We start from the raw sequence: 13,008 nt of genomic DNA, 5'->3' as shown, positions 1-13,008 counted from the left end.
GAAGAAATCTTGTCATTTGTGACAATGTGAATGGACCTTCAAGACAAAACAAGCCAGCCACAGAAAGACAAAGAACATACATCTCTGTTATCTATGTAAGATTTTCTTTAAGATTTATTGATTTTGTTTAAAAGGCAGAGTTACAGAGAGAGAACGAAAAGCAGAAGCAGAGAGAGAGAGAGAAAGAGAGGTCTTACGTCTGCTAGTCCTCTCCCTAGATGGCCACCATGGCAGGAACTGTGCCAATCCAAAGCCAGGACCCAAGAGCTTCCTCCAGATCTCCTGCGTGGGTGTAGGCATCCAAGGAGTTGGACCATCTTCCTGGGGCACACATGAGCAGGAATCTGGAATTGGGGCACAGCTGAGACTTTAACCCAGCGCTCCAGTGTGGGGTGCAGGCGAGCCAGCCAGTGTGTTAACCACTATAAAAACACCCACCCTAACAACTTCTTGAGAGTGGTTTGTGTGGGCCTTATGCTTGTCTCCTGCTCCAAGTGTTAACTTTGCCCATGGAATCTTCAGCCACGGCCCCTCCAGACTGGTAATGCAGTGAGGGGGTGGTGTCTTCCCCTGCACTACTGTTGGCGGCTGCCTGTTTGTAGCCAGTAGCTCTTTCCTTGCATGCTAACTTCAGCATCCCACTTGGGCTGATACGGGGAAATCCCAGCAGTTCTTCCTTGCCAGTTGGGAGCCATGAAAACTTCAGGTGCTCTCTCTAGCCCTCTGCTGCCCAGACGTAGCAGAGCGCTGTGTGTGCTCTGTGGCTTTGACATCATGATAGGAGAAGGCTTTCCCTGTGAGGCTCACCCCAAGGACTCACATGGGCATGAGCCACAATCTCTCCATCCTTGGATCCCCAGAGTTCTAGGGGGCTCTATCTTCTTTCACCCCTGAAACTTGGCCTGGGGATAGATGAGATGCAGCTATTTTCCAACCCACTCTCCATTCCCTCCCTGGTTCACATCACCTTTGTTTCCATCTGGGAGTTGAAAAGGAAGAGGTGTACTGAAAACTGAAAATATTCTTTGTCTGCATTTTTTTGTCTTTTACCAACCCATAGCCCTGGGGCTTCAAGCTATATAGATAAAGGAGTTGTAGGGGGAAAGAATAAACCCATTAATAGATCCTTCATTGTATTTACTCAGCCTAACTGCCTACTTTGGTCTCCTTGAAATCTGCGGTGCAAAGAGTGGAGACACAGTGCTGGTGAATGCAGCAGCCGGAGCCGTGGGCGCAGTCGTGGGGCAGATCGCTAAGATCAAGGTCAGTGTCTTCCTCCAGTCACAGCATTAGCTCAGGTCCACGGCAGTTAACAGAGGTTAACAGAAATGATGTCTTCAGGTGAGTACATAAGTAAGAGTAGATATTGGATTTGACAGATTCCATTTCAGCATTTGTCACATTAACTTTGCAGTTCATGAATTGTATGCGTTTTCCAAAATAGAATAATTCTTGGATATTAGCTTTATCTACATCTTGTATAAATTTATACTTTTGTAATTGGTTGTTTACATTTTAAGTAGAATGCAGTACCCACCTCTTATAGGAATAGCATATGCATTTCTTTCTTTTTTTTTTTAATTTTTTTTTTTTTTTGACAGACAGAGTGGACAGTGAGAGAGAGAGACAGAGAGAAAGGTCTTCCTTTTGCCGTTGGTTCACCCTCCAATGGCCGCCGCGGCCAGCGCGCTGCGGCCGGTGCACCGCGCTGATCCTATGGCAGGAGCCAGGAGCCAGGTGCTTTTCCTGGTCTCCCATGGGGTGCAGGGCCCAAGCACCTGGGCCATCCTCCACTGCACTCCCTGGCCACAGCAGAGAGCTGGCCTGGAAGAGGGGCAACCGGGACAGAATCCGGCGCCCCAACCGGGACTAGAACCTGGAGTGCCGGCGCCGCAAGGCGGAGGATTAGCCTAGTGAGCCGCGGCGCCGGACAGCATACTAATTTCTTAGGTGTTAACATCTCGTGGCCTTTGGAGGAGAAGTTTATGGTGACACAGTACTACAGCTTCTTATTCAAGTAAGAGATTTTTAGGAAACTTTCAAAAATTCATTTTAAATTTCAGGATGATCATTTTTTAAAAGGTTTATTTATTTATTTATTTGAAAGAGAGTTACAGAGAGGCAGCAGGAGAGAGAGAGAGACAGGTCTTCTATCTGCTCATTCACTCCCTAAGTGGCTGCAACGGCCCGAACTGTGCCAATCTACAGCCAGGAGTCAGGAGTGTCCTCTGGATCTCTCTTGCGGATGCAGGGTCCTAAAGACTTGGGCCATCCTCTGCTGCTTTCCCAGGCCATAGCAGAGAGCTGGGCTGGAAATGGAGCAGCCAGAACTCAAACTGGTGACCATGTGGGATGCTGGTATTGCAGGCAGCAGTTTTACCCGCATCACCTGAGCGCCAGCCTCTCAGGTGATCATCTGATGCACTGACATGGGAGAATAGAAGTCAGCGCCAGCTTTAAGGACATTTCACAGGAAAGAATAAAACCTGGTCATGGGCAGTGCATGGATGGGAAAGGAAAGCATGTCCTTTGATCACAAGCTTGAGGTTGGGATACCTGAGTGGAACCCTTCACTGCAACAGGCGAGCTGAAGTTGAGCTTTTCGCTGGTCCAGAGACTAACCTGCCCTCTGCACTCTGTCGACCAGCTGTGGTGGGTACCTAAGGAGGTGCTCTCGGGCACCTGTCTGTGCTAGAGAGGCAAGTGCAGTTGGCCCGCACCTGCGGCTCATTAGCAGGCCCCCTTTTTCTCCCTCAGGGCTGCAGAGTCGTGGGAGCAGCAGGGTCTGAGGAAAAGGTCGACTACCTTAAGAAGATCGGATTTGATTTTGCCTTTAACTACAAGACGGTGAAATCCCTGGAAGAAACTTTGAAAAAAGCCGCTCCTGATGGTTACGATTGTTATTTTGATAATGTAAGTACATCTGGGCTTACTATGATGTATTAATAAGCTACTATAAAAAGACAGATTTCTAGAACATGTGAGAAACCGCACGTCTTTTTTAAAAAGATTTTTTATTGAGATGGAATACATGCTCCATAAAATTCAGTCCTTTAATGTCTAGAATTCAGTGGGTTTTTTGTGTATTCACAAAATTGTATGACCACCACCACAGTTGTGGACTATTTTCATCCCACTGAAAGGAAATGCTGTACTCATTAGCAGCTGCCTCTGCTCCCACCCGTGCCAAAGTGATGATATGACAGCTGCTTTGACCTAAAATGTTTGTAAGGTCAGCATGTCATAGGACTTACCAGTGCACCATCCTGAACGTTCCCTTCTGTGGACACCGCATTGGAGTCCCCTACTCCTCAGGGGAAGGGCAGCGAGGTGCTCCCCCTTTCTGGCTGCAGTGGGTCGTGTTGCTACAAACGTTCATGTACAGGTCTCCATGCGGATGAGCTGGCATGTCTTTTGAGTATCTCAGGATACTTCAGAAAGTACATGGGTCAGGGAACTGAAAATATTTATTGTGATGCAAAATGTTTTGAATTTTATCCATAGCTTTTTCATAGTAGACATTTTCCATGAATGTTTTTGCATACCCTTTGTCTTCACAAATTTTAAAACTTTTTGCACCAAATCCATTTACCTTTTAATTCCATGTTTTCGTGAACCCTTTGCAGTGCCCCATACACCTATGAGTAGGATTGAAGGCCGGTGGCGATCTCATATGTCATGCTCTGAGGAACTGCTGAACTGGCTGTCCAAGAGGCTGCCCCATCTGACATTTCTACCCGCAGTCTCTGAGGTCCAGTTTCTCCTCCCCCTCACCAATGCTTGTCATTGTCCTTCTTCTTGCGCTTAGCCACCCCAGCATGTTAGGAATGGTATTTCACTGGGGTTCTGTTCTGCATTCTCCTGTGGCTGCTGATATTGACAGTCTTCCCAACTGTGTACTGGCCATGTGTATACCGTGTTTGGAGACATGTCTGTTCCAACCCTGTGCCCATTTTTAAGTGGGTGATTTGTGGGGCTGTAGGACTTCTATCTGTATTCTGGATACAGGTCCCTTGTTAGACAGTGGATTTGCATTGTTCACAGTAACTGTGTTCTATAGTCACCAGAACATGGATTCATAGTTCCTAGGGGAAATCTATACATGTACGTGCACTTCTCACATGGATTTTTTTTAAAGATTTTATTTATTTATTTGAGATGTAGAGTTATAGACAGTGAGAGGGAGAGACAGAGAGAGAGGTCTTCTGTCTGCTGGTTCATTCTGATAGGCATGGTCGGAGCTGTGCCTATCAGAAGCCAGGAGCCAGGAGCTTCTTCCTGATCTCCCACATGGGTGCAGAGGCCCAAGGACTTAGGCATCTTCTGCTGCTTTCCCAGGCCACAGCAGAGAGATGGATTGGAAGAGGAGTAGCCGGGTCTAGAATGGGTGCCCTTATGGGATGCTGCAGCCGCAGGCAGAGGATTAACCTTCTGCGCCACAGCGCCGGCCCTTCTCACATAGATTAATAAAATCATGTCATCCTATACAATTCAACCAGGTAGCTCCTATTTTCTTTATTTTACAAAAGGGAAAACAGGGCTCAGGAGGAATCACGTGCCCGTGGCCACCCTAGGAATGGGATTCGTCCACCATCCACTCTCCCCAGAACCTGAGCTTCTTAAACTACATTTGTGCTGCCCACGAGGTCTCCATTCCACGGCATCTCAGATTGAGAACTGAAACTAAGGCAGTACGATGGCCTCGTTCAGCCTCAGCTGGGAACATCTGTGGGGTTTCTTATGCTCTGTGCGTGCCTACCAATGATAGGGGTTTTAGGATTTCAAATAAATTACAGCAAGTAGTCCAGTTAACATATATGGAATCCACTAATAACCAGACTCCATTGTGAGGGGTTTGTGAATATTTTCTCCTATTCTCTGAGTTGTCTTTCACTTTCATAGTGTCTTTTTTTTTTTTAAAGATTTATTTATTTGAAAGAGTTAAAGAAGAAGAGATGGACAGAGAAAGAGAGATCTTCCATCCACTGGTTCACTGCCCAAATGGCTGGGCAAGGCTGAAGCAAGCAGTCAGGAACTCCAACTGGGTCTCCCGTGTGGGAAGCAGGGGCTCCCACATTTGGGCCATCCTCTGCTGCTTTTTCTAGGTCAGTAGCAGGAAGCTCCATTGGAAGTCGAGCAGCCAGGATTTAAACCAGCACCCATACGGGATGCCAACATCCCATGCATCGGCTTTACCCGCTATGCCACAGCACCGGCCCCATATAGTGTCCTTTGAAAGCACAGAGTGTTAGTTTTATGAATTCCAGTTTGTCTATTTTTTTATTTTGTTGCTTAGGTTTTTGGTGTCCTGAGAAGGCCTTGAAGATTTACTCCTGTGTTTTCTTCTAAGAGTTCTATAATTTAGCTCTTAGACTCAGGTCATAGTACAATTCCATTTATTTTTATGTGTGGTGTGAGGAAGAGGGCCAGTTCCATTCTTTTCCATGTGGATATCCAGTATTCTTTCCTGTTTGTTGAAAGGAACTTTTCCCCTATTGAATTGTTTCAGCATTTTGTACAAAATCGATTGATCATAAATGGTAGAGTTCACTGTTAGACTCTACTTCAATTCCATTGCTCTATGTTTCTATTTTCACAGTCTTGATTAACTTAGTTTTAGATTCAGATCAGAAAGTGTGAGTCCTCTAACTTTGTTCTTCATGACTATTTCCCCATACTTTCATTTAATTTTTTTAATGTTTATTTCTTTTATTTGAAAGTCATAGTTAACCAGAGAGAGAAGTAGAGAGAGAGAGAGAATGACAGCGCAAGAGAGAGGTCTTCCATCCACTGGTTCACTCCCCTGATAGCTGCAATGGCCGGAGCTGCGCCGATCTGAAGCCAGGACTTCTTCCGGGTCTCCCACGTGGCTACAGGGGTCCAAGGACTTGGGCCATCTTCTGCTATCCCGGGCCACAGCAGAGAGCTGGATCGGAAGTGGAGCAGCCGGGACTTAAACTAGCACCTACATGGCATATGAGCTCCGCAGGCTTAGGCTTAGCCTACTGCACCACAGTGCCACCCCCTCCCCAATACTTTAGAGCATGGAGCAAGGAGATCATTAGAATGATCATATAATATCAAAGTATAATAGAGTAAAATTTATAAATTCTATAAGATATATTCCTAGAATCAAATGGAAATGTCCATTTTTAATGTCTTTTTCTAACTCTAATTTTCGTACTGTTGTTTTAATTCAGTAAACTTTGCTACTGCTAAAACCAATATTGTGAAATGATTGACTTACAGAATCTCCTGAATCTCCTAGTGTTTGGATTACTTAAGGTTTGCTTTGTTTTCCTGTCTGTGTACGTAGGAGGAGAGTTCTCCAACACTGTTATCCACCAGATGAAGAAATTTGGGAGAGTTGCAATATGTGGGGCCATTTCTATGTATAACAGTACCGGCCAGCTTCCACCAGGTAATGAATCTGTGCACATGACTGTGGGTGTGGGAATGCTGGACAAGGAGAAAATTCATAGATGTGGGATAGGCCAGTGACTATCAGAGTATAACAGTTTCTTGCCATTCTTGATGAAATAGTATTTATGGGCCGGTGACGCGGCTCAGTAGGCTAATCCTCTGCCTGCGACGACGACACACCGTGTTCTAGTCTAGGTCGGGGCGCCGGCTTCTGTCCCAGTTGCCCCTCTTCCAGGCCAGCTCTCTGCTGTGGCCCGGGAGGGCAGTGGAGGAGGGCCCAAGTACTTGGGACCTGCACCCAATGGGAGACCAGGAGAAGTACCTGGCTCCTGCCTTTGGATCAGTGTGGTATGCTAGCTGCTGTACGCCGGCTACAGACACCATTGGGGAGTGAACCAATGGAAAAGGAAGACCTTTCTCTCTTTCTCTCTCTCTCATTTCCACTCTGGCTGTCAAACAATAAATAAATATAAAAATTTTAAAAAATAGTATTTATGAAAATAAAAATACATAATTTTGTGCTAAATCAGGTTATATTAGAATTTGATATAGAAAAATCACAAGATCCAAAAATATGGAAGAAAGTGATCAGCAGTTTGAGTTTTTTTCTCTATCATTTCTGCAGTTTGTAAAAAGAAAGCCAGGATTTGATGTGTGAGCAGAACACTTCAGTTGGTAAAATACTAGGGTTCTGCAGGATCAGAGACCCGGCTGCAGGTGCAGGGGGTGGAGGGAGACCTGACACAGGTGAGGGCAGCGCAGGCTGCGTGTGCGTCAGTCTCGCTGCCTCCTGCACAGCAAGGCCTCCAGACCCTGCCAGTCTGATGGTTTCCACTACAGGGGAAGGCGCGTGCATTCCCCTCCTTGCGTCGCTGTGCTGTCCTGTTTCTCTCGTGTCCTGCTGTGCTTTCCAGTCCTCGTTTTCCCACTCTGCAGTTCTGAAGTTTGCCCTCTCCCCTCTGCACTGACCCGCATCCAAAGCTCTGTTCACCAAGCCCTGTATTCATTAACTCCCAGTCCTAGGGACGGTCAGATATTCCGACACAGTGACTGGATCTAGTCTTTTCAGCCATCAGGCTTGGGAAGTTCAGCTGCTCATTTGGGCCTTTGAGCCTTTAGCTGGCCTTGTGCATCCCATTGGCATCAGACTGCATCCTGCCCTGCCCTGATCCCCAGAAATTCTAACACATTTCACTGTTAGGATAGCGCAGAGACCAGAAGTTATTTCTGCCAGCTTTAATGCCGCCTTTGCTTTTTTGCTCTCAATAAAGAAATCAACATCCCCGGCAGGTTGGACAACCCCATAAACAGTGTCTCTTCCAACAGAGGGAAAGGGGAGTCCACTCCTTCACTCAAAAGAAATCTGGTTGAGGTGGGTCTTCTGTAGTGCATTCTCCCTGCACGACCCGGCTAACGCTTGGCTTCGTCACTTTCACGCCTCACGCACCCGCATCCGTCTCTCTGGCTCAAGACACAGCTCCATTTCTCTGATGCCCACCCCCTGAAAGGTCCTTGTTCCAAGTAAGGTGATCGAGTCACAGTTTCTGGGGTTTAGGATGTGGACTTCTTTGGGGGCCCTTGGGTTGTCTACCACAGAGTGTACTGATTAGGGGTGGCCCATGGATCAGCAAGGAGTGGAGGCAATTGGAGGTGAGGCTCTCGGAGAACACTGGCAGAGACTTGTACTGTTCAGGTTGGCACCACAGTCGCCCTCCTGGACCCTTCACCCACGTGTGCCGTCCTCTCTCCAGGCCCATCCCCGGAGAGCATGATCTACCAGGAAATCCGCATGGAAGGGTTCATCTTCAACCGCTGGAAGGGAGAAGTGCGCCAGAAGGCGCTGAAGGAGCTGCTGACGTGGGTTCTAGAGGTAAGGGGCTCTGGAGCCATCCCCCAGCTGGACACTAGACCTGCGTCCCCTCTGCTCCTCGAGACGTCACTCCACCAGCTCTTCCCTCTCTGCCACATCATCAGATTCTGCCTGTCTTTGGCCCACTGCTGCTTCTTTTTTTAAAATACAATTCTTGGGCTAGCACTGTGGTGCAATGGGTTAAAGCCCTGGCCTGCAGTGCCAGCATCCCATATGGGCACCAGTTCTAGTCCCTTCTGCTCCACTTCCAATCGAGCTCTCTGCTGTGGCCTGGGAAAGCAGTAGAAGATGGCCCAAGTCCTTGGGCCCCTGCACCCACATGGGAGACCCGGAGGATGCTCCTGGCTCCTGGCTTTGGATGGGTCCAGCTCCAGCTATTGCGGCCAATTGGGGAGTGAACAAGCAGATGGAAGACCTCTGTCTCTCTCGTTCTCTCTCTCTCCCTCTCCTTCTCTCTTTTTGTTACTCTGAGTTTCAAATAAATAAATCTGTAAAAAAAAAAAATAAATACAAATCTTACTTTTCCCATTTTACAAAAGAAAACAAAACAACTCTCCCTCTACTCTTTTCCATTGCAAATCCATATCACTGCTTCCATCTATAACAAAATACATTGAACTGCTGCCTACTGTTGCCTACTTGAAATTTCTTTCTTGTTATATGTTTATTTACTTCCATCTACTTGAAAGGCAGAGTGACAAAGCAAGCTCTTCTATCCACTGATTCACGCCCCAGAGGGCCACAACACACAGGTCCGTGCCAGGCAAAAGCCAGGAACCCGAACTCCATCTGGGTCTCCCACATGGGTGGCAGAGACCCAAGTACTTGGTAATCATCTGCTGCCTTCCCTGGTGTATTGGGGGAAGAGAAATGACAAATCTTCCACACTAACATGAACGCTTCTTGCTCACACTCATAAATAAACGTTAAACACGGATTGAAAGCTTGAAGGAGAGACCAATTCTGAGACTGCCCTGCATTTACATTTCCTGAAGAGGCCCTGGCTCTTCAGAGGCACACAGAGGTGATGATGCTGCATTGTCGCGCTATGGGAGGAGATGGCAATGACAGCACCCAGACAGGTCTCCCCGCTTCCACTTCCACTACAGGACTGACTTAGAACCTGCTCACTTGTTGCCTCTGACACTTCCTCTGTTGTTAATCTTGATCTGCAAATAATTCGTAAATGTGCATTGTCATGCTACAGATACTGTGCATGTGGGTCTCACCCCTAGACTGACTTCTCTCTGTGTGCCTCTTGTCTGCAAACCGACCCTGTTCCCAAAGAACAAGTACTTCATCTCGTATTTCCAAGCTCCTGGGATGTATCCGTTGCTTTTCCAAGCTCCTGGGATGTATCCGATGCGAGGATGAGAGAAGGGTGGTATTTGGAAGTGAAATTCACCTAGTACATGTTGCTGTTTCCCTACAGGGGAAAATCCAGTATCGTGAATTCGTCATTGAAGGCTTTGAAAACATGCCTGCTGCGTTTATGAGAATGCTGAAAGGAGAGAATGTGGGGAAAGCCGTAGTGAAAGTCTAAAGAGTGGCACCTGCAAGCAGGAGATCATCCTCATGACTTGATTTTTCCCATCACTTAGTAAAAGTAGACCCTGACTCAATCATCTAAGAAACAGCACCTGCAAGGAGTTTGACCTCATAAAATCCATTGAAATGCATGCAGGAGAGGGGGTTGGTCTGCAAGTTGAGATGCCTGGGCTTATGCTCCTGACTCCACCTTCCTGCTAATGTGCATCTGGGGAGGCAACAGGTGATGGCTCAAGTAATGAGTTCCAGCACCCACATGGGAGGCCTTGTGTTTGTGCTTGGCTCCTAGCTTTGGCCAGGCCCAGCCCAACCTGGGCCACTGCATGCATTTGAAAAGTGAACCAGCAGGTGGGAATTCTCTCTCCCCTCTTTCTCTGCCTCTCAAATAAAATTTCTATAAGCAAATACATGGATGTGATTATTGACAGAGATGTAAATTTCATAGGGAACAATTGAAAGTCATCTTCTCACTGCCAACTTCAGCTTCTCTGGGCTATGGTGGAAGATAATGGCTTTGGAGTTCAAGAGTTGACTACCCCTATGACCTTGAACTTCTGATTTTGCTTCTATGAAGTGAGCATAAGAGTTGGCTGTTTCCCTGCAGAAATCAGGAATCTTGAAGTCACAAGATGACTACACCTACTGCTTATGTCAGAAGACATAACCACACTGGTGTGCAGGGATCTTGGGACCAACCCACACTGATTCTCCTGTGAGTGGATTGAATAACAAAGCAGAGCAAGTCATCGCAGCTACAAAAAAAAAAACAAAACAAAACAAAACAAAAAAAACACATAATAGTATTTAGGTAGCTACAAAAAATATGCATGAATATAAAAATACTTTAAAACAATTGTTGGGGGATGGCACTGTGCCATAGCAGGTAACCCTCACCACCTACAGTGCCAGCATCCCATATGGGCTGCTCCTCTTCTTTTTTTTCTAATTATTTCTTTATTTTTAAAACTTTTACCGAATGAATGCCACTTTCATAGGTTAAACGTTAGGTATATAGAAGTTCTTCCCCCATACCCATGTTCCCACCCCCACTCCTGTCCCACCTCCTACTCCTTCTCCCATCCCATTCTTCATTAAGATTCATTTTTAATGAACTTTATATACAGAAGACCAACTCTATACTAAGTGAAGATTTCAACACTTGGCACCCACAAAAACACACAGAACATATCGAGTACTGTTTGGGAACAAGTTTTCCAGTTAATTCTCATAGTACAACTGATTAAGGACAGAGGTCCTACATGGGGAGTAAGTGCATGGAGACTTCTGTTGTTAATTTAACAATTAACATTCTTAATTATGATGTTAGTGATCACCCAAGACTCTTGCCATGAGCTCTGGCTGCTCCCTTCAGATCTAGCTCTCTGCAGTGGCCTGGGAAAGCAGTAGAAGGTGGCCCATGGCCTTGGGTCCCCACACCCACAGGGGAAGACCCAGAGGAAATTCCTAGTTCCTGGCTTTGGATAGGCGCATTTCCGGCAATGGTGGCCAGTTGGGGAATGAACCAGCAGATGGAAGACTTCTCTCTCTGCTTCTCTGCAACTCTGCCTTTCAAATAAATAAATAAACCTTTCTGAAAAATTAAAAAAAAAAAAAACACGAGATGGAAGAGGGAAAGAAAAAGAAGTTAGCGGGCTTGCTACTGCCCAGTACTTTGTGTCCACCTCACACTTGATCTTCACAAGGACCCTGCCTAGTAGTGTCGTAAGCACTCAGCTGTTTCCCCGAAGTCTGCCCCACGCGCTCCCGGTAAGCTTTGGAAGTGGCCCAGCAGGCAGAGGGGGCTTCTCGACCCACAGCACTGACAACCCGCCCTTCCTCCAGGAGAGAGAAGCACTTGATTAATTCCCACTGGGAAACACGTGGGTGTGGACTCCACGCATCAGGGAGGCATTCTGTGGTCCAGACCCAAACCACACGGCTTAAGAAGTACTTTTGTCTTTGTGACACAAGGAGTCCAAAGCAAGAAGCAAGAAGTCCAGGGCTGAGGCACCTGCTCAGGAACCAACTTCCCTTTCTCTCCCACACTGCAGTCTGCACAGTGACAAGAACTTGGCTGATATCAGGCAGCGTTTCCAGGCAGGGAGAAGGACAACAATGAGTCTTCCTGAGTTGGTCACTTTGTCTCTTCATCAGCTAAACCATCATTTCCCTGAAATCTCCACCCTATCAGATCTCTGCTTATGCCTTGTCACAAAGTCACAGCTCCAACTACAGAGAAGACTGGAGAAGGCCAAGAGGATGCAGGGAAGCGGTTGTGGCTTCTTCCCTGTTGGTGTTTGATTGGGGACCTCGGGGTCTAGAATTAAGCCCTCCACACCCATCTGTGTAAATCATCACCCATGGCTGGCCACATTCTCTCTCGCTCACTAGTGTATGTGCCTCTAAAATTTTCTTCTAATTTTCTCTTCCTCCTGCCATAGGCAGTGTTGTGATGCATTTAATGTGTAAGTAGTTTTTAAAAAACATGCTCTTACATTGTGTGCACTGAGGGCACATGCTTTATTTAAGAAAATGAATGTGTAGTTTTGAGTATTTTAAAAATGTATATTAATTTTATTAATTTGAGAGGCAGAGTGAGAGAGCACCGGACAGAGACAGAAGGGCAGATCTTCCATTTCACTCCTCAAATGCCTGCACTGGACATGGCAGGACAGGCTGAAGCCAGGAGCCAGAACTCAATTCAGGTCTCCCCTGTGGGTGGCAGGGACCTGATTCCATGAGCCATCCCCCTCTGTCCCCTGCTGCACCCAGGGTGCACATCAGCAGGAAGCTGAGTCAGGAGTGGAGCTGGGACTCTGCTATGGGATGTGGGCACCCCACGCGCCATCTTCAGCTCTGTGCCAACACCCTCCCGCACCTGCTCTTACTCCCTGGAACTGGAATTGATGACTTGTGTCCTCTGCTAAAATTCCTGCTGCAGCCTGGTGTTCAGGGCACATCCAGGGTGTTGTACGCACTTCAAACCCGCTTCCCATTGCTGCATGGAACCCCACCGTGTGGATCCACCACCTTCTGCCCAGACACCAGGTTAGAGGATGAACTGTGCCTCACCTCATCCTCCTGTCCCCCTGAATGGAACCATATTTGAAGACAGGGTCTCTAAACAGGTAATTAGAATAGACGAGATCATAGGAGCCCCAATGCAT

At 47.0% G+C, this 13,008-nt stretch overlaps 1 protein-coding gene across 1 annotated transcript in view; it reads left to right on the top strand.

Annotated features, from left to right (window-relative positions):
• Nucleotides 1-10,246, top strand: part of LOC138844979 (prostaglandin reductase 1) — a 28,628-nt gene extending 18,382 nt beyond the window's left edge. The window contains exons 6-10 of the mRNA XM_089301638.1: nt 1,146-1,263; nt 2,758-2,917; nt 6,317-6,421; nt 8,175-8,293; nt 9,726-10,246. Coding sequence (XP_089157764.1) covers nt 1,146-1,263; nt 2,758-2,917; nt 6,317-6,421; nt 8,175-8,293; nt 9,726-9,836 — 613 coding nt within the window. The 3' untranslated portion in view covers nt 9,837-10,246. The remainder of the gene's footprint in view (nt 1-1,145; nt 1,264-2,757; nt 2,918-6,316; nt 6,422-8,174; nt 8,294-9,725) is intronic.
• Nucleotides 10,247-13,008: the final 2,762 nt, after the last annotated feature.

This window comes from Oryctolagus cuniculus, chromosome 1 (assembly GCF_051225735.1).
Source record: "Oryctolagus cuniculus isolate XC-2025 breed Fujian yellow rabbit chromosome 1, ASM5122573v1, whole genome shotgun sequence".
Lineage (NCBI taxonomy): Eukaryota > Metazoa > Chordata > Mammalia > Lagomorpha > Leporidae > Oryctolagus > Oryctolagus cuniculus.
The sequence above is the reverse complement of the archived record's forward strand: the minus strand, read 5'-3'. Positions and strand labels throughout refer to the sequence as shown.